This window comes from Agelaius phoeniceus, chromosome 4 (genome assembly GCF_051311805.1).
Source record: "Agelaius phoeniceus isolate bAgePho1 chromosome 4, bAgePho1.hap1, whole genome shotgun sequence".
Classification (NCBI taxonomy): domain Eukaryota; kingdom Metazoa; phylum Chordata; class Aves; order Passeriformes; family Icteridae; genus Agelaius; species Agelaius phoeniceus.
The window spans coordinates 44,759,755-44,779,103 of NC_135268.1; the positions used below are offsets into that span (position 1 = coordinate 44,759,755).

General features: G+C 41.1%; 1 protein-coding gene across 5 annotated transcripts in view; it reads left to right on the forward strand.

Annotated features, from left to right (window-relative positions):
• MTUS1 (microtubule associated scaffold protein 1) overlaps positions 1-19,349 on the forward strand; it is a 121,445-nt gene that overhangs the window by 89,821 nt on the left and 12,275 nt on the right. For 4 of the 5 annotated variants that reach the window (XM_077177483.1, XM_054633064.2, XM_077177484.1 and 1 more), the window contains one exon: positions 11,555-11,621. In XM_077177483.1, coding sequence (XP_077033598.1) covers positions 11,555-11,621 — 67 coding nt within the window. Of the gene's footprint in view, positions 1-10,385; positions 10,764-11,554; positions 11,622-19,349 lie in introns of those variants that run through there. The other variant, XM_077177485.1, reaches the window with a different exon arrangement.

The following is a 19,349-nucleotide window of genomic DNA, read 5'->3' on the forward strand; positions in this document are numbered from 1 at the left end:
GTAACATTCTCATGGGATAATATCTGCTTGCTTTCATTTCATCTAAAAATACTGCATTTATCTCCTAGTCTGCTTCAACTCCAAGAGCAGTGGCTCTTAGCCAGTTTTCTGGGATTGGTTTGGTTGGGTTTTTTTAAACTCTTGGTTGAAATGCCTTTCTCTGCCTAAGGAACTAGTTTGAGATCTTCAAAGCAATTTGATGCAGGATTTTTGGATGCCTGTCATCCAATACAATATTGTGAAATTTTAAGTGAAATTCTCCCTGCTAAACTTTTGCGCCATCTTCTAATTACAGTAGAAGAAGCACAATGATTTTTTCAGTAACTCTTACAATTAAATGTCTTGGCCTAGTTTCTTCTCTCCATTATTTTTATTGCAACATTTTAAAACTCACAAATACTTTATAAATGTCATGTTTAGTAAGAAGAAGGTCATCATACTAATTTACTTTTTCTAGGCTATTTTACAGTTCCTCTAGCCTAAATGTGTGGGGTTTTTTAAAGAATATTCAGGGGTTTAAGGAAAAAGTGATTTTGAAGGAGAGAAGAGAGAACTGCATAGAAGAAACTAGTGATTCTTCTCCTTATTCCTCTTTGTTAGTCTTTTGCAGATGGAAAGAAAAAATATCTCTGTCAAATTATATAAAATTAGTAATCTTGGACAGTTAAGTTTGAGCACATGAAATTGAGCTAGATATGACACACTGATGTATTTTCATACCAGTTATTGATTTTGAGATTGCTCTCTCCTTTCCTGGGGTAAGACAAATACTCATTGCCCTAATCTTGTGGAAGTACCACAGGGATGAGAAGGACTCTTGGTGCTGTAAGGAATACTTAAGCACTACTTGTTAGTTAGCTGTGGCAGACATCCTGAAGGATTTCACTGTTCAAGGGAACACTGTGAAGAGTAGTTTTAATTTTGTTTGCTTGTTTGAGTTTTTTCCTTTATGGTGAGGGGTGGAGTCTGGTATAGCTAAGAGTCTTTAGCTGCCCATATGATTATTTGTCTGAAGTATCACTTGGGGAACTCTTTGATGTAGTTTTCAAACTCTGGATAAACTCAGGGAAAAACTTAAGTTAGGCGTTAACTCATGAGGTAGGTTTTCATAGGTTAACTACTGCATAGCCAACTGAAAGTAGCCTCAGCTTCTGTCTTTTTAAAAAAAAAATAAAAAACATACTTAGCTGATTACACTAGGAACAGAGCTGTGCTTCCATTCTTCCCACTGGAGCAAGTGTGAAGTGACATGATGCAGCCTAAGAAACAGCTTGCTGGAACCAGAGGGAGGGGAGGGCCTGCTCTGGACTCCTCTAGTGCTGCTCTGTCCCTGCAGAGAGCCAGTTCAGCCCACCACTACCAGAAAGCTAAACCAGCCAAGCAGCATTTCTTTGCCAGGTGCTGACATGGATTGCCAGAGCCAGTGTGAGGGTGAGATGGGGTGAAGGACAGGCTGCCTGGCCAAATGGAGTAAAGTACTGCAGTGAGCACTTGGGTCACTTCAAGGCTGGGCAGCCCAGCCTGAGCCTCTTGGCAAAATCTGCTGCAGCCTCTCCTGCTTTATCCCCAAAGCTGAGGTGACTGGGATACGATTTGCTGTTAGATTTGTTTGGTTTTACTGTCATGTGGTTTTTTTTCTTTTTTTCCCCAAGAGTTCCTGATATATTTCTGCACAAAAGATTAAAGTTATTTCTTATGAGCTCATTTGAAGTGGAATATAGCTGAGAACAAAATCAGGACTTGCTGGCAATGGCTTCTGCCAAAACTGCAGCTAGCCCATTGGAGTGAGGTTGAGAGGCTGCTCTCAGAGGGTTAAATGGGATTGAGCAATGCTGCTCTATGTTTCTAGCTGAGCAGGAATCTCTCAAAAAACCCTGAGCTCAAACCTGTTTGTTGCAAGAGTTACCTTGGAGCTGTCAGTAGTAACAGCTGCTTCTGATAAAACCTTCCCACTTGATCTGTTGGTGTTTCTTTAGGGAAGGTGTCTATGCTTAGCTACCTTTACCAAGTCTCTTCTGAGTTAAAAAATCCTAAAAGTCTGATTTCTACCTCACAGGAGCTATTGTTGCACTGGATTAATGCTAGATGGAAAACCTCTTGGCATCCAGAATATTTGATGGCAATGAGCAGTGGGGCTGATGAGAACACAGAGTTTTTCCATTGTTGGACAGCTGTGTGTGTGCTGGCAGTGATAGGAGCACATGTTAAACTGCACACTGATCACAAAAGCAAGTTGAGGCTTTCTAGAGTACTGTGCTTCCCCTGATCCCCTGGTAATTCCTGTTATTTCATGACTCCTTTCCTGTTTCTTAAGTGACAGAAAAGTGGCAGTACAGAGGAAATGGTGAAATTGGCCATTTACAATGAGTGCATGAAGTGCCAAGGAAAGCAGTTTTCCATTAACTTTCAACTGCACTGAGTTCTGAAATTTGCACTACGGCATTTGAGTTGATCTTTTAACTTCCACTAGTATTAATTTTGAATTTATTGTCCCTTCAGTAAGAGATACGTTCACAGATGCTTTAAAAACGTGGTTAGCATGTCTGTGATAAGTCAGGTTGGGGATGCCACTCTTGCAGCTCTCTCCTCTCTTCCCTAGCCCTTGTGTATGCTTGGGCTTCTTTGGAAAGCCAGTAAAAAAACTTACTCTGGGTCTAGTTTTACAGGTCTGTCCATGCTGAAAGTGTTTTGGGTATGTCCCCATGCAATGGTTCACACTGGGAAGGAGTGGAAGTGAAGAACTGCCAGTGCTGGGGTGGGGTGGGAATGTGTGCCTGAGAGGTCTGCAGCTGTGGCTAGGAGCCAGCTGCTCCCTTGGGAAGCAAAAAACCCCCAGTACATCACCAGCTGATGAGGCTGGGGCTATGGCAGCTTGTGCCTGAACCTCTGCTTCCTGCCTCCTGAGAGGTGTTCAGCCCCTTCCCCTGCCTCAGGGCTGCCCCCCGAGGCTGTGTGAGCCCTGCACCTGGGCTGTTCTAACCTCCAGCTCACTGCTGGGTATAAACTCTTACATCTTTGGGAGTGGAGGGTGATTGTTTTAGCAGTGTGATACTAGCTTGATTTTAAATCTAGTTTCACATTTGTCTGTCTAAGGCAGATTTGGCTGTCAGAGGAAAGGGTAATGTGTAATTAGAATGGCTTTGTAACTGTTCAAAGTGTGAATTGATAGTTATTTCATCTAATTTTAGTGCATAAACTGCTACATTCAGAACTACTACATAAGCTGTTTAAAAAAAATTAGATGGTAAAATGTTTAGTTATGAATATCCATTTTTATTTTTCTAGTTTAATAAATTAATCCAAATTAAGCATCTCAGTAATTGTCTACAGATTCTGATATGGACATGGGCTTCAAATTTGTATCTGTGAAACAGGGTACTATAGAGATGACAAAAAGCTCAGTTTTACTGTTGTGCTTTTCTTGGTATGGTCATGGGAATGCTGCTATTTACTGGTCAGACTTTACTTGGGAATGTTGTGGTGCCATCTTTAATAAGTTTCCTTAGTAGAGGAAAAGGCCATTTGAGAGGGTATAGAGCCTTGACAGTGGGTAACACTAATTGTGGATGTGACACAGGAAACAACATGAGGAATATGCTAGAAATGGTGTGACTGAGCAGGCTTCAGCATTTCTAGGTGGAAATAGAAATTAACCATTAGTATATGAGCTGTAGTAACTGGCATTTCCTGACATGTGCATGACTGTAAGAGTCAAGATGCTTGTTTCCTTGGGAATTTAGCAGTTTAAATTGTTTTGGTTTTTTTTTTTTTTCATTTCGGAATACATGAGCACATCTATCAGAAATGTTTGTCTTGGCCTTTGTGGAAGTTCAGCAGAAAATGTTTATATTTATCAAATGAGAAGTGCATATCTAGGTTAAGGGGCAGAAGTACACATTGCATCACTAGACCCCAAGAGTTTTGGAACAGTCATATCTTTTGACCTATATGTCCTGTTGTTTAGAGCAGCTGTCTCTGAGGAAAACTTTTAGTTTTGATTTTCTAGAACTTAACATCAAACTTGGCCAGTGTTTTTTAGAATTCTCATACCAGGTGTATCTGGCTTCCCAAAATATGGGCATAACTTTGTATGAGAGAGAATAAGGATATGTAATTGAGATAATTTTTGTGGTTACTTTAAAAAAAAGAAAAATCAGTTAGAAGTCAAAATGTAATATCCTGATTTTGAGGAATGCAAATATTTTCTGTTTCATAACAGAGAGGATTTGAGTAATAGCACAGTAGTTTCCCCCTGTAGAGAAGACGTAGGCTCTGGAAGCCTGTGTCTGATGAGAAGCACTTGGAAAGCAAGGAAGTTTCAGGTGATTCTCAATGTCTCTATAAAACATGGTATGAATGAACAAGAATGTTTTGGCAACAGATTGAAAATTTGTGAGCTCTAACATCCAGAAAAACATTTTAATCCATTAATTACTCTGAAACTAGGCTCTGATGGAAATAATCTTTTAGAAGATGCGTCAGTTAAGCAATTTAAATGGTACACCTGGGTGTTCAGAATGGGTTACAGCTGAAGAGAATTGGGAGTCTTGTCCTATAGCTACTCCTAGCTACTCCTGTCCTATAGCTACTCCTTGACTGAAACAAACTTGATGTTTCAGGCAACCAGTGCTGCTTTCCACAAAGATCCTGATTTTCATGACTACCTTGTTATTTCTTGTATTTTTTTTCAAGAAGCTGAAGAATTAATGACAGGAGCAAAATAGAGGTATCTATTGCAAAATTTAAGGGAGCAGTTGCAGAAGAAAGAAGGCAACATGTTTCTATCTTGTTTCCTTCTTGATTTGTACTACCTTTTCAGGTGAAATTCTAAACAGTCTTAAAAATGAAATTAATAGTGCATATTATGCTCAAGCATAGGCTCTTATTACAACATTTTGAATAACTTTATAATGGTAATAATAGTTTTATAGATATGAGAAAAATAGTGACAGTATAACTTGTCAAAATTATAAGGTATCCGGTGGCTACTGTGTCATTCAGATGAGTTGGACTGAGACAAAAAGCTTTAACAAAATAGTGAGAAATAAGCGATCACTTAGATGAGGTAAACTTAGTTTTTATGAGATTGGAGTTTCTACAGGGAAGGAAGGAGTCATTCTGTGTGAGAAGCAAGAACTAATGTTAGCATTCAGAAACTGTAAAGTAGCTGTAAAGTAGCAAACAGGCTGTTATAGAGAAATAAAATTAAGTAGCCCATATTATTCCCTATCTTTGCAGGGCTGTTGCATGAAGGTGGGCATGACTTCTAAATTGGAAAACAAAGGTCCCTGCAAGCCTAAGATCCTGTGTAAAGCTTGCAAAAGCATAAAGAGTCTGCAAGTAAATGTGTTAAATACATAGTGACTCATAGGAATCCTGCTTGGCTGGTTCTCTGCTTTAGTGTTTTCTGCTATAGTGTTTCATACACTAAACATCAGGGAAAAAACCTCTGATTCTCCATAGATGTACCTAGTAGATAAAAGAAGTAAAATATTAGAAATTACAGTAAATCTCTATCAGCTAATCATGTAAATGCTGTATTCTGAGTCTTAATTCTGCTTGAAGTATGTCAAGGTGAAAACTGATGGCATATTTCATGTGGTAAGAAGACAGAGGCTAACACAAATGAGGCCAAGAGTAAATGAGAAGTATTCATTTCACTGTATATTTATTGATTTGAGAGGGTTAATGACATTTTTATTTTATCACAGTAATAGTCTGCTGCTGGAGCAGAGACTGTTTGTTTGTTGTACTGCTTCCTTGGCTCATGTCTTTAGCTTGCTTTTGCATTGAGTGATGCAGAGGAACTGACACTGCAAGGGGGTGTTAAGTGAGGTAGGGAGTAGGTGAGTTTATAAGAAATCCATTTCAAAAATTGCTAGTATCTAATGAGAAGTCTTACTTAGAGGACTGGATTTTGCTAGGGAAGAAGGAACAGGGACAGGTAGAAATACTGTGGTATAAGGACCAAAATCCTCAAGTCAAATGTCATACTGCAAAGCGGATATGAATGGTCCTTTTGTTGTCCCTTCCTAATTACCTCCAGGCTGTAGCTGATGACACGAGTGACTGGAGTTTATGCAAAGATGTGACTCAATTTCTACACTACAGCCAGTGATGGTGATCATGTTTTTATTACTGGAGCTGCACAAGGATCGAGTAGACATAAATTTCTAATGCTTCGTACCCAAGAGGAAAATCTCCTTGGATGAGAAAGACATCCTGTTGACAACTGAGACTGTACCAGTATTAAAAAATATTTAAATTATGATGGTTTTTTTCCATACAACCACAGCATATCTCCAATAGGCTGTAACCATACACATTACAGAAGTGCTTGGAAATTTACTAATTTATTAAGTTTTTTAAATCCTCAGCATTTCTCTCTAAGTTTAATTTTAGGAGTAAGTGCTTGTGGTTTGGTTTGACAGTAAATGTCTTACAAAAACCAGACTCTTCTTTCCAAGAATAGAATTAATTTGGCCCTGTGTATGATAGTAAAACACATTTAAGTGCTTCCGTTCTTTGCATTGATGAATTTGCTTTATGCACTCTGAACAAATTTTATTTAGTCTGTTATAATAAAATGCTTTTTGAAAAGAGCATTGTGATGCTTTTATATTTAACACTTAATTTTCTACTCCTTTAAGTTCTGAGTCCTGAAATTAGTTGTTTATGAAGTGTATTGCTGATGGAAACTAGAAGGCTGATTACAGCCTTGCCAGTCAGAGGTGTTCCCACCTGCCAGTTACACCAGCGAGAGGTTCAGTTGCTGGGCTTTGCCTGAGACCTGCATCTGCCTGTCCTGTCTGCACACTGCAGAGGGATTGGCACTGGCATTGTCAGAGCCCTTCTCCACCTTCCCTGGGCAGGGACCACCTTGCATCCCAGCACTGAGATGAACATTCCAGGATGGCTGCTCCATTTGTGTCATGGGAAAATTGCCACAACACAGCCTGATTCCCTGGGGTATTTCATGGCCTCAAAGTGAGTTGTGTCTCTTTCTTCACAATGTACCAGTGCTTAGCAGTTTTTGGTTGCAGTGATCTATAATGCTTCTTCTGAATCTGTTACTGGGGGTAGACTAGGCAACTGCAGCAGGTGCCTTATCACATAGATATCAGTGTGATATAGCTGCTTGAAATTTAAAAAGCAACAATTACTGTATTTTGGTATGTAAACGGGAACTTTTCATTATTGGTTCTTGTGAATTTTTCTTTCTTTAATACAGCTCCAAAAGAGTACATATTTTGTTTCCCAAAGGAATGTGCCTTGTTTAAAATGTGAACTGTGATGTTTGGATAATTACTACCAGATTGGGCAATGTTAGCTTATTTGGACACACATACTCAAAACCTGTTTTCTGTTGTGATTTGCTTTTTTATATTGAGTAACTGTTGAAGGACTTGCAGCTCTTATCATGGATTAAAAACTTACAAAAAGTGATTAGGACTTTTTGACCAGGCACAGCCTATCTGTGGCTCTCAAAGCCTTGATTTGCAGGCAGAGCATGGGGCTCCCACACCAGCATCACCCCACCTGGCCAGGAGCAGGAGTGTGCTGGGAAACCTGGAATGGTTAGTCTGTCTGGTTGCACATCCTCTCAAGGAAATACAAAGTTGCCAGTTTGCTGTAAAACCTCATGCTCTTATATTTGTGGTCTGCAAAGTTGCTGTGGCATACTCGAGGAATGCCCACCTATTCTAGCTTGAGAGCTGCTCAGAACCTGATGTCTTGGAGGTAACTTGGGTCTGTCTTATGTGAAGATTTGGTATAGGTATGTAGGCAGGAAGGCTGTTTGTTTGTGTGCTTGGTACAAATATCCCTCTTGCTCATTCTGGAATGTGGACTTTTGTAGAGCTTCCTGCTTTCAAAGCAGAGCAATGGAAACTGTTCAAACAGTGATATGTCCTCACCCTTGTTTGTATCTAAAATGACCCTAGGCTGGTCTGTTTGAATCTCAAGCTGTAGCAAAAACAGCTAGTTACCAGGAAAAATACTCTTAAGCCTGTAATTGGGCTGCATAACTGCCAACAAAACAAATACGGATGACAAACTTCGTAATTTATTCCATTCCTGACTTGGTAGTTTTTGCCATGTTGAAGCTGTGGTGTTCTTTAACCTTCTACCTTGGGCCTCACCTTTTCAAGTGTCTTTGCTGTGGGCCATATGTTGACCTGAACTCGTCAAATTTTCAAAATGTGAAGGATTTTTTAACGGTCTCATTTTCCTCAGAACAAGAAGTGTCCAGGTCTCCCTCATTATGCTGAGAACTTTTTTGTAGCATTCAATGGCAGAGGTGCACCGCTCTAATATTGCCTGTGGCAAATCTTTTATTCCTAAACTCTGTTCTTGTTCTTTCCTGAAGCTTCCATGTTCATGGCAGGGGGATATTTTGGTTTAAGTGCAACCTACAATAGGTTCTTTGTGAAAAAGAAAAAAATAGGTACCAAATAATCTACCTGATCTTTACATAAATTCATAAATTGTACCAGAAGACATTGTAAAGGGGTATGAAGATGCTTCATGAGTCTCTGACAACTAAATGAGGATGATCCGTATTGCTGGATTTATGTGGATAACAATGCCAAAATTGCTTGATCCTGTATGTTCCAGCTTGGTTCTGCTCTCCCAATTTCTGGTACTGATTTTTCAACTAGAATCTTGTTCAGCATAAACTAGAAGGTTGCTGGATATTCCAGCCCAAAGCATATGCATACCTGTCTTTAAATTAAATACTGAAGATAGGCCCTTACTGGAGTATTCAAGTATTTTTGGTATTTTTCTGCATTTAGATTTCAGATTTTGGCAACTTTAAGGTTTTCTTGGGGAAACCCCCATGCCTGCAGCTCCAGTTCTCTCAGAACTTAGATAAAAGTATACTAAATTAACTGCTAGTCAGTCTGACTACTTTAGGTGGCTGGTTATCCATATGAGCAGCTTGGTCTTCTTATTTTAGGCTGGCAGGTTTTTTCTGAAGGTATTTGTGAGCAGGAGGTGATGATACAAGTCCATCTGGATTACTTGGATTTGTTAAACCATGAGTGGGCAAGCTGAACTGAGGCAACAGGTTAAGCAACACCAGTAAAGAGAGCAACAGGGCTTAGGAGCAGCAAGAGCCATGAGGATTACACAGGCAGTGTTATTTGATTTAGTTTTGGATTTTTGGTCTTAGCCTCTCATTAGCCCTTAGTATATGCTGGTTGTACATGCCCTTGTTGCATAAAATTTCTTTAACTGAAAGCAAATACAAAATGTGTCAACCACGAAGAAGCCCATTTGGAAACACTAAACAAAAAGGGTCTGCATCATGGTACAGCCAGCAGGGAGAATTTGAGATCTTCTACTGACAAAGGCTGGAAAAAAGCAGGTTGTGTCCCAGTGTGCAAGGATGCAGCTCAAATAACTCACTGTAGCATTCCCATTTTCATCATCAGATGCTGTGTCCATAGTGTTGAACCGGAGTGAGATGACTCATCTCTCCCTTCTGAGCAGAGAAGCAGGGAAGAGCAGGGCAAGTCCCTTCAATAACTGAGCTCTCTGCTCTCCTGAGAATTTACTGTGGAGGTGAGGCGTGGTTGTCAGTCTTAGCCCACTGACACTGTAAAAAGCCTCTAAGTGCTTAATATAAAGCTGCAACACAGCTGCTTAATAGCCCTACCAAAATGTAAAGTGTCCAAAGAATTGTTAAGGCTGCTTAAATTGAGTGATTAAAGGGGAGTATTTCTCATACAACATCAAAAATACAAATATTTCTAGTAAAGGGCTGGCAGTTTCTTCAAACAGCTGCATAATAATTTCCTAAAACTTGCAAATGAGTGCATAGCGTAAAAATTACTCATTTTGATTAGTCTTGTGTCAGACCTTAATACATGACTGGGTTTTGGGTGCTTTTTCTTTCTAGTTTTTCTTAAGAATTGTGTATTTTACTGCTTTATTTGTTCTGCAGGCATGCAGTGAGTATTTCCTACCTCCAGGATGGGGTGCTCTTAAGATGCAAGCCTGTGGTCAGGCTGTAGTGAGAGTGACCAGGGGCAAAGGGGGAGTTTGCTGTAAAGGTGAGGTTTTCCCTGGGGAGAACCAGCTGTAGGTGTGGCTTGACCAGTCTGCAAATTCATCTGCTGTGCTCAGTTGTGGACAAGTGCGAGGATTTTTTTTTTTCTTTCCCTCGTGTATCCTCGCTAAAGGAAAAGCATGCAAAGTTTGAAGCTATTTGCGTGCACTGGGGCTATTGAACATAAACCGGGGGCATTGACAGCAGCAAAGCTGCTGTATCTGTGGCTCTCCCATTCAGTTTAGGCCTCCTATGGCTTATTTTTGCATCAACAAATTAAGTGTGAAAGCAGCGTACAGCAAGCTCGAAATAGCTAAAAATAAGCTCGGTTGTCTGCAGAGAAGGGCAGCGTTCCCTCGGTGATCCCGGCTGCCGTCGGAGCAAGTGGAGATCGATCGATCTAATGTCTGGGCTCGCCTTGCATAAAAGAAGGGCTGTGGCTTTAAGCAATCGCTGGCTGCTTGTGCCAATTGCAGGAGCTGCAGTATCTGCCGCTGTCGGAGCGCTGGGCGCGGACGCACGATAACCTGCGGAGGCAAGGTCCAGCCTTGCCGCCCGGCCCTGGCCGGACCTGCCCGGCTCGGTGGTGCCGCCGCCGCCCGCGCGTCGCCGATGAGGGGCCGGGGGCCGAGCGGGGGGCTGCCGGCGCTGGAAGATGGGCTGCTCTAGCAGCAAGCTGTGCCTCTATTCTCAGTGCGCTGCAGCAAGGGTAATGAGTGCTTGTTTCACAGGGAGCCGGCCGGGAGCGGTGGAGCGCCCTGCCAGGCGGACGCGTGGACCTTGTCACCTCCGCGCGTGGCGTGAGGCGGTGACCGCCGGGCCACGGAGCCGCTCTGCCCGGCCGAGCCTGCGCCGCCCCCGGGCTGCGGTCCGCGGCACAGCGGCCTGGCCTCCTGGCCGGGGCACGGCTCCTGGGGAAAGCAGGGAGGTAGATGGTGTTTCTGCCTTGGTATGGTCTGTTCACACGTGCCTTGTGATGGTCTCCCTGTAAGAAACACCATCTATCTTAACGTTAGGAGCTCTGAGCAGCAGGGTGGGTTGTATTCAACTTTGAACAGGGCTGTGCCTTTTCTTCATGAAAGACTAAGCATTTAGCAAAGTTGATGGTTTCTGTTTGAGTAAGCTTAAGATAAATATTTAATGCATGCCTCTTTCACATATACACTATACTTCTGTGCCCTTGACATCTACCACTGATTTGTTCTGGAGGCTTATGTTGCTACACCCACCATAAAATATATAATTAATTGCTGCAAAGTAGGATTTTAATTGCAGAGATGTCCTGGAAAAAGCTGTTCTTTGTTTTAAAGTATAACTTCCTTAACAACAGAAGAACATCTGTGTATATTGTGACAGCTGAACTGTTATCATAAATGAGTCATATCTTGGCTTCTTGCTCTTGTTTTTCCTACAGAACACATGGAAGTTAGTAACTGGAAGGTGCCCTGCTCAGACCACTAGTAACCAAACGTTTGGATTTTTTTGTTCTTTTCTCTGCAGAGGGAGGAAGCACTGAAGCAGCGGAAAGCGTTATCTCAAGAGCTGCTTAACCTTCGAGGAGAGCTAGGTAAGAATTTATTTTTGCATTCATCATGAAACAGAAATGCAGCAAAGCAGATCTGCAGAAGGCAGATGCCCTGATACTGTAATGGCAGTCATTTAATTCCCTGACTGAATTCCGCTCAGATGCTTTCAGTGCTGCGCAGCCCTGACAGCGTGACCCCAGGTTCACTGAATTCCTGGCACTGATCTCACTGCGCCTTGCAGGGCCTCCTTACAAAACATGTGTCTGATGACCACAGCACTCACTTCTAAAAAATGGGAGGATGGCTGACAGTATATGTACTTCTCTTTGATCCCTAACTCATTTGTATGCTGTCTTCTAGAGATTTGCTGGCAAAAAATTCATAAACCTGTAAAACATACTGTGCAAAATCTGCATTTTTGCCTTAGTGACCTGTAGGTGAATGAGTGTAAAATTAAAAGAAGGAAATGCTTTCAGGCTGATGAGATTAAATCTTTGAACTCATCCTAGTGGATGGCTATAACATGAAATTGAGCTATTATATGCAGGGGCTGGTTTTGCCAACTTTGAAGTTTGATTTAGCTGCATTTAGAGGTAGCTCCATGTAATGTATTTTAACTTAGCAGATGTTCCAGGCAGCTCTCAGTAGGGGCAGGTTTTGAAAGAGCCTGGCCTTCCCCTGCCTTTGCATCCCCCTGTCCTCCTTGTGGGAGCATTGCTGCAGGGGCAGCCATGCCCCCACCGATGCAGTGAGCTGCCTGGGGACCTAAGCCAGCTGAAACTATTGCCTGGTAGTGCTGTTTTGCCAAAGCTGCCTGCCCTGACTTCAGTATGTGACTGAAGGAATACTGGGACTGGAGCAGAGAAAAGGGAAGGAGTAGCAGGGTGCAGGGTTGTGTCCCCCATCAGCTGCAACTGATGTTTCTATTACCCTAAAGTGACAACAGGACTAGAGTTTTAATGTGGAAAAGGCCTTCTTGCATCACTAAAAAGTTGTGTTATAAACTTTATAAACCAGATTTCTTTTTATTTATGTACTTAATGTGATTCTCTGAGCAACCCCATTTGTTTACCTCAAGAAAACTACTTCAGGAGGATTGCTATCCGAGCAAAAAAGTCTCCTTCTCTAGGCTTGCATCTTCAATATTATTTTTCCTTAATCAACCTAGGTACTATGTTTATCACTTACCTAGAAGGGGAAAATTCTGCTTAGATGGGTAGACCAAAAGCTGGCCAACACTTTTGCCATTACCACATTTGAGGGTTTTGGTGGAGTTCAGGTTTTTTTTGAATGCTTAGCTCTTTGTAAGGATGCCTCATGCTTAAATGAGCTTTCCATAAACTTGTTATCTTCCTGCTTTGATCAGCAGCCTGATGAGCTCATAAATGAGACTCCCATTGCAAGCATGTGCCATTCAGTAGGTTGATAACTAGAAAAGTCTTCAAATGCAGCTGTGCCTGATGGATCTGTGACACCCGAGTGCCCAGAGCTCTCAGACAGGGATGCTGGCTGATGTGCTGCTGGATGCCATCATCAGCTGTTCCCTTCACAGAGCTGATCTTCCTGGGTCAGTTCTGCAGGAGTATCTGAATGGCAGCCTGGGGCTCACTTCCTTTGTAAGGTTTCCAGACCATGGTTTCATGAAGCATTTATTTATCTTCATGCAGTTCCTTTGTCTTAACCACGTCACATGTCTAGCCTGTCTGTACTGCTCTCCTCAGCATGTAAAGGGAGTGGATTTAATTATAGCAATGAAAAACTATCCAGGTCTTCAATTCTATCTACCTTTAAAAAGAACTCGGTTTGAGGCTTTTTTTGAAGTTAAATTAATAATTTGTTGACAAGGTGTGAGAAAGGCATTCTTAAAACAGTAGCTTTAGCTGAAAATAATCTGCTTAAATACATACCTGCTAATCAGCTTTCTATTGACACTGTTAAATGGATTCAGCTGAACTTAAGATTTCCATAGACTGTTTTGACGTAAGTACTGTGGATTTTCATTCACAGTACAATCTAAGCATACATTTGCTGGGGAAGATAAGTGCAGTTTGAGTCTTAGTTTGGCCATGTAATGTTTTGTGGAGTCCCAGTTGCCATGTTTTTAATGACTGTTGGTTTGCAGTTTGGGGACAGACAGTCTGAGAAGAGGAACCAGATGTGCACAGCCCAGTGGAGCCTGTTCCCTGAATGCTGCTGAGTTTGAGGGTATCCTGAAGCTTGTGCAGTTCAGACTTCTCAGTTTCTTACTTTGAAGTTTTAACTGTGCACGTTCCCAAGCTCCTTGATTTACCTTGCAAGACCGAATTGACTTGCTGTCAGATGGTCTGTTTTGCTGGGTTATTGTGTATGACCATTTCTACCAAAATACCTTTTGTTAAATGGTTTAAATAGGCATTCCTGTCCCAGAATGTGACTGTCCCAGCCAGGTGATGGTTACCAGACAATGCTTTCTGCTCTCAGTAGCTGGAAACATGTGCAAGGATTAGCAGTGATAGGTGTTTGGGGATGGGCTTTTCCAAAGGGAGTTAAAATTCAGTAACAGTTAGGTTCTGAACTTGGACTTCCTTAAAATCTCCAGCTACTGTTTTACTGATACTGGCTGAAATGAAAGCACCATAGTTCTGGGAGCCTGGAGCAGCTAAGGATGTCCTGCTTATCAACTGTTTCTCTTAAGATGCAAGCTAGTACGTAAACTTCTAATTACTTGTTTAATTAACTGAGTAGAAATTGCAAGGGCTGCATATTTCTTGAGAGGTATTGAAACTGTTCCTCTAAATCAATTGCACTCCACATCGTTTCAGAGCCTGCTTGCAGTCATGCTGGATGTGATCCAGCTGAGTCCTGCTACAAAGTAGCAGGTGCAAAGTTGACTCAGCCGGCGCCAACCTTGGCCCTTTGAACATTTCCATTCGTGAGCCTTTCTCCATGGCCTGCAGAGGCCTGTGTGTACCCTGGACAGACAGCCAAATGCCAAACCTCTCTCTCTCACCTCCAGCTGCTGCATGGCAAGTGCTAAACTGTATTTCCTTCAGAATACCTTCATGTTCTTTTTTATTAATAAATTATCTTCAAGATGCTTTGGAAGTTCAGATAGAAGAGACCGTTGTGTTTTTACAGTGAATGTGATTCAGTTTTCAGGTTAAGGTGATCTGTAACAATATTTAATAATAGGTAGATGCTTCTTTCACTTACTTGAGACAGGGCCTGACTTGCCACACTTCACAGACTTGCCTCTTTGCCTGCTTGAACATTCTGTCACTTGCAGTGTTTGCAGCACATGGGATGTGAATTTACTTCCCAGCAGAGAATTGAATGCTTCACATTATTTATTCAATCATACCTGCTTAAATGTTGCTTAAAGCAGGCTTTTTTGGCTACCTGCCTTGTCTAACTTACCCAAGAACAAAAATATGCAATGTGGTTTAATGTCCTGTATAATTAGTCTCATTATGGAAGTAACACCAGAAAGAGAAAGAAGAGAAACCTGGTCATAAACTTGAAAGCATTTTTGGGAAGAAGAATTTTCAATATTGACAATCTGCCAATACCATAAATTTCCTTCTCTGTACATAAATATTGACAATCTGCCAAAATATATAAAAATATATATTGTATAGAGAAGGAAATGAGCCTGTCTATAGCAGATTTACTGGTCAAGTGAACATACAGCTTGCAGTGTGAAATACAAGGTTTGAGCAATTAAATGCTAGTGCAGTGTAATATCACGTAGTACTAAATACTTGGGCCTTTTTTGTGGTAATTATTCACATTTCACATCCCCCACATCTATTAAAATGCTGACAGTTTACTGTCCTAGTGAACTCTGGTTTAGAATTTCAGACAGTCTAATGCCTTTTCATAAATCATAACTAGGCCAGTGAGTGACTTGGACAATTTTATGAAGATAACTACTGTTTGCAAGCCATTTAATTCAGGGTTCAAAAAATCCATTGTATTTTATCTTAGAGCTATGGTTATGGTAGCTTTAGGGGAATGTAAATTGAAAAATGTTTAAGCTAAGCAGTTTAGCCATAAGGGCTGTATTGGATGATGGTTTTATAATTAGAACAAGAAAAAAAAGTGAAAGGAGATGCACACTTGTAAGGTCTTATCTCTTGGCTACTTTTAGTGAAAATACAAAATAGTTTTCTAGGAGATATAAAGACAGTTGTTGTAGTCCTCTCCTTCAGCTGCAGCCACTGTTGCTGTGGTTTGGATGTGCTGCTGTTGCACTGTGCAGGGAGTTGCCATGTGCCTGGTTCTCCATGCTGCTCTTGCAAGCATTTGTTTTATGATTTTGGCATTTAAAAAGCTTTGTAGTGAAATACCCAAGATGCAAGTGGCTGATGTTAACTACTACAAATAAAGGGTAATTTTATATGTCAAAACCAGCATTTCTGCTCTGAAGATTTGCTGTTACCAAATCTCAGAAACTTTTCATGATTTCTAAAGGTCATGGTTGAATGGAAAAGAATGAGGCTCTTCATTTATAATTAGAGGTGTTAAGAAGCTTAAAACCACAGATTAATCTTGCTCCATGCTGTACTGATACAGGGAGAGACAGTTGTATGATTGGGAAGAGAGGCTGGGACAACCAAGTGGAGGCAAAATATTTGGAGGGGAAAAAATGAATTAATGGCTATGCTATCTGAATGAAGAAGTAAAAGGATTGCTTCTGGCTGCCAAGTATAGCATTCCATATACACTATCCTTAAAACTGTTTAGTGTTACAGGTAAAATGGAGCAAACTTCACGGACAAACAAATTGTGCATCTATTCATTTCTCTGGCTTGATTTTTCCCTGAGATGCTGTTGGACCATTTGTTTCCTGTTGGGTTTTTTTTTTTTTTTTGCTCAAGGTTTGTGTTCTAAAGATGTGGAATTGTGGAGAAAAGCACTTCAAGAAGGGAAAGGAAACACAGTAGTAGTGTACAAAAACTATGAAGTATGCACTTCAGGTATCTCTGAAGTGGATGAGAAGTTGAAATAGATTTGTGTGTTTGCTACTGGAAGAGCACATGTTCCAGTTACAAATTTTTCTTCCAAGTTTAACATGAGTTCAGTGAGATTACTCTTCAGTTGAGCAGCAATCAGCTTTGGTTAGCCAGTGGCTAAATGGCCAAATTAAGAAATTTGGGACAAATCATGAAAAAGGCAACTTTCTTAAAAAAAAGCAGAGCAGTCATAAAATACATGATTCAGTCTGCAGAGGGATAGGACTGTGCAAAATACTTGCTGCACACATTTCAATCTCAAGTATTTAGACAAGCTTTGGTTTATGGGACACCTCATCATTTCAAATTAACAGTTCTTTAGTTGGTATTTTTCCCAAAGTCAAGAAAAACCACGGTCAGTTTCTTGCACCACCATGATACTGGGAGCTCACTGGTTATGTAGGAGTTCTGCTTCTTGTTGGCATGGCAGGGATATAAGTCAGGCTTGTGATGTGCAAGGAAGCGTTGCCGCCTCCAGCTTTGTGGAGGCCAGAGTTTCCTTTACGGTAACAATTTTGAACTGCTAGTGCAAGTTTCAAAAGTTTTTTGTTTGCCTTTGTAACATTAGTCCTCTCATAAATCTGAATTGCGAACTGCCTGAAGGGGAACTGATGTGTCTGTTTTCTTTGACAAAGGCGTGGTTTGCTATTTGCTTTTTTTCTGAAGTGCTTTGCATCATCTGAAGCTCTGTGTGCTGACATTTAAAGATAAGGCAATGATAGGCAGCAAATTCTCTGGCTAACTGGAGGCAAATGAATAGCTCTGGCCTTGCAAATAAGGAATTTGATGCTTCTTCCTCTGCTGGTTATAAATGAAGTGGATCATTTGAAGCATTTTGCTGCAGTTACCTCAACTGAGCCATGCAAGTCGCCTGCCTCTCAGCTATGCCCTTACTCTGCTCTAGAAGGTCAGCTCCATCTGCACATGGCTGGCTGTGTAACGCCTCCATTTGGCTTGCTGCCTGGTTCTTGGCATTGTAATACAATGTCCCCTAACAATGGTGTTACCTCTTCTCCAGAAATGCAGAGTATATATCTATTCAGTAACTTTGTGCCACTGCAATGTGGTAGTAGTGTGAAAGCTAATTTATTTTTTTCCCTTTCCCTAAGGGAACAGTTGTAAGAGAAGTTTCTGAAACTAATAAAGATAGGGGAGCAAAAACTTATTTTGGTGCTGCTGTAGAAGGTAGCAAAAACTGTGAGATCTGCTTGAGTTGCAGAGAATGTTGTGGTAGGTTTCAGTTGAGCCTCTGTTGCATCGTTGCCAGTCAGAGAATGAAGAGCTTGGCCTAAATCTGTCCAGATCAGCACATCTTTTGCACAGACCCAGCATAGCTAAGCTTGCTGTTAAGCCTAATTCAGGTAGACACACATGTAGATTGACTTCCATGCAGTACAGCTCACTCTCTTAACACTTTCTAGTTCCACTGCAGGTTCCAAGTGATGGTAGCAAGGCCAAGATTCTTCACAGTTCCCTTAAAAGAGTATCATCCATCAAGTTACTCACATGCTTTTAATGAGCTGTAGCAAAGAAGAGTAAGACACGTGTAACTTGAGGCACTCTGCTGGGGCAGGCTGCTTTCCCTTCAGCTGACCCATTACTACTTTGGGATTCAGTCCTTGAGGATACTGTAATTTATTTATCTTAAGGCTCAAACACTCTTGTGATGAGAATTTCCTGTACTGCCTGTACAGAAATCCTTGCCTCTTCCCATACTTTTACATAGAGTTTATATTTACACTGTTTGGGCAGTGTGCCAGTCTGCTGTGAAGTGCATGCATGCATGACTTCTCCTGCCTTTGAGGATCAAGTTAACATTTTAGTTGATTTTTCTCCTAAACAGCCACTCATCTGACTAATTTATTTTAAACCATAGCACTACAGAGTCTGTATAGAACTGGTTTTGCACAAGTGACCACACACTTGGGTTAGAGATGCTGTTTCACCTTGCTTCCAGGCTTTGGGTGCAGCTGGAACTGCATCAGGCATTTACTGCAGTCATATTAGCAGTAGGAGGATGACTCCTCCCATTCAGGCCTGGCTGGCTGGACTTGGGCATGCTATATTTCAAACTCAAAAATGCAAGTTGCTGACTTCTGTTTTGCCTTTCAAGCAGCTGCAAATATGGGGAGACAAACTTAGGCAGCCTTCTTAGCAGACCTGTGTTAATGCAGATGTAAAGAGAGTTGCAGAGCATTTATCTTTTCTTAATACTCTGCACTTTTTGCCTAAAACCATTTTCTGTCTTGCATATTTAAATATCTCATGCATAAACACATGAGGGTACCTTTCAGATTGGCAGATCTGTATCAGGTCCACGTCAAGCTAGAATTGCTTCTTTGCTGTATATCTGAGTATGGATGTCATTAAACATACAGTTTTCAGGAAATTAGGACTTTCAAATTTAGCTAAGTGGTTTCTATGTCAAAAAGTGAAGTACTCCAACAAATATTCTACTGAATGGGATCAAATAAGGTAAAGTAGCAAATACAATTAATTTTTATATTGGAGCTCTTCAGTGTTTCTCATGAGACATTCCTCCTTCCATGTCATGTCAATCTGTCACACTTGTGCTTTTTATGTGGGCTCCTGGCTTAGCTGGGTTCAATTAATTCTCAGCCTAAGAAACATGGAATTTGATATTTTTGTGAAGATCTGTTCATGTGTCCTTGGAGGCACACATTTAATGGATAAATCATATTTATCATTGTATATAACCATGTTGCTGTGTAATGTATTCACTGTTTTTAGTACCTGTAAATGAAGATGTGATTT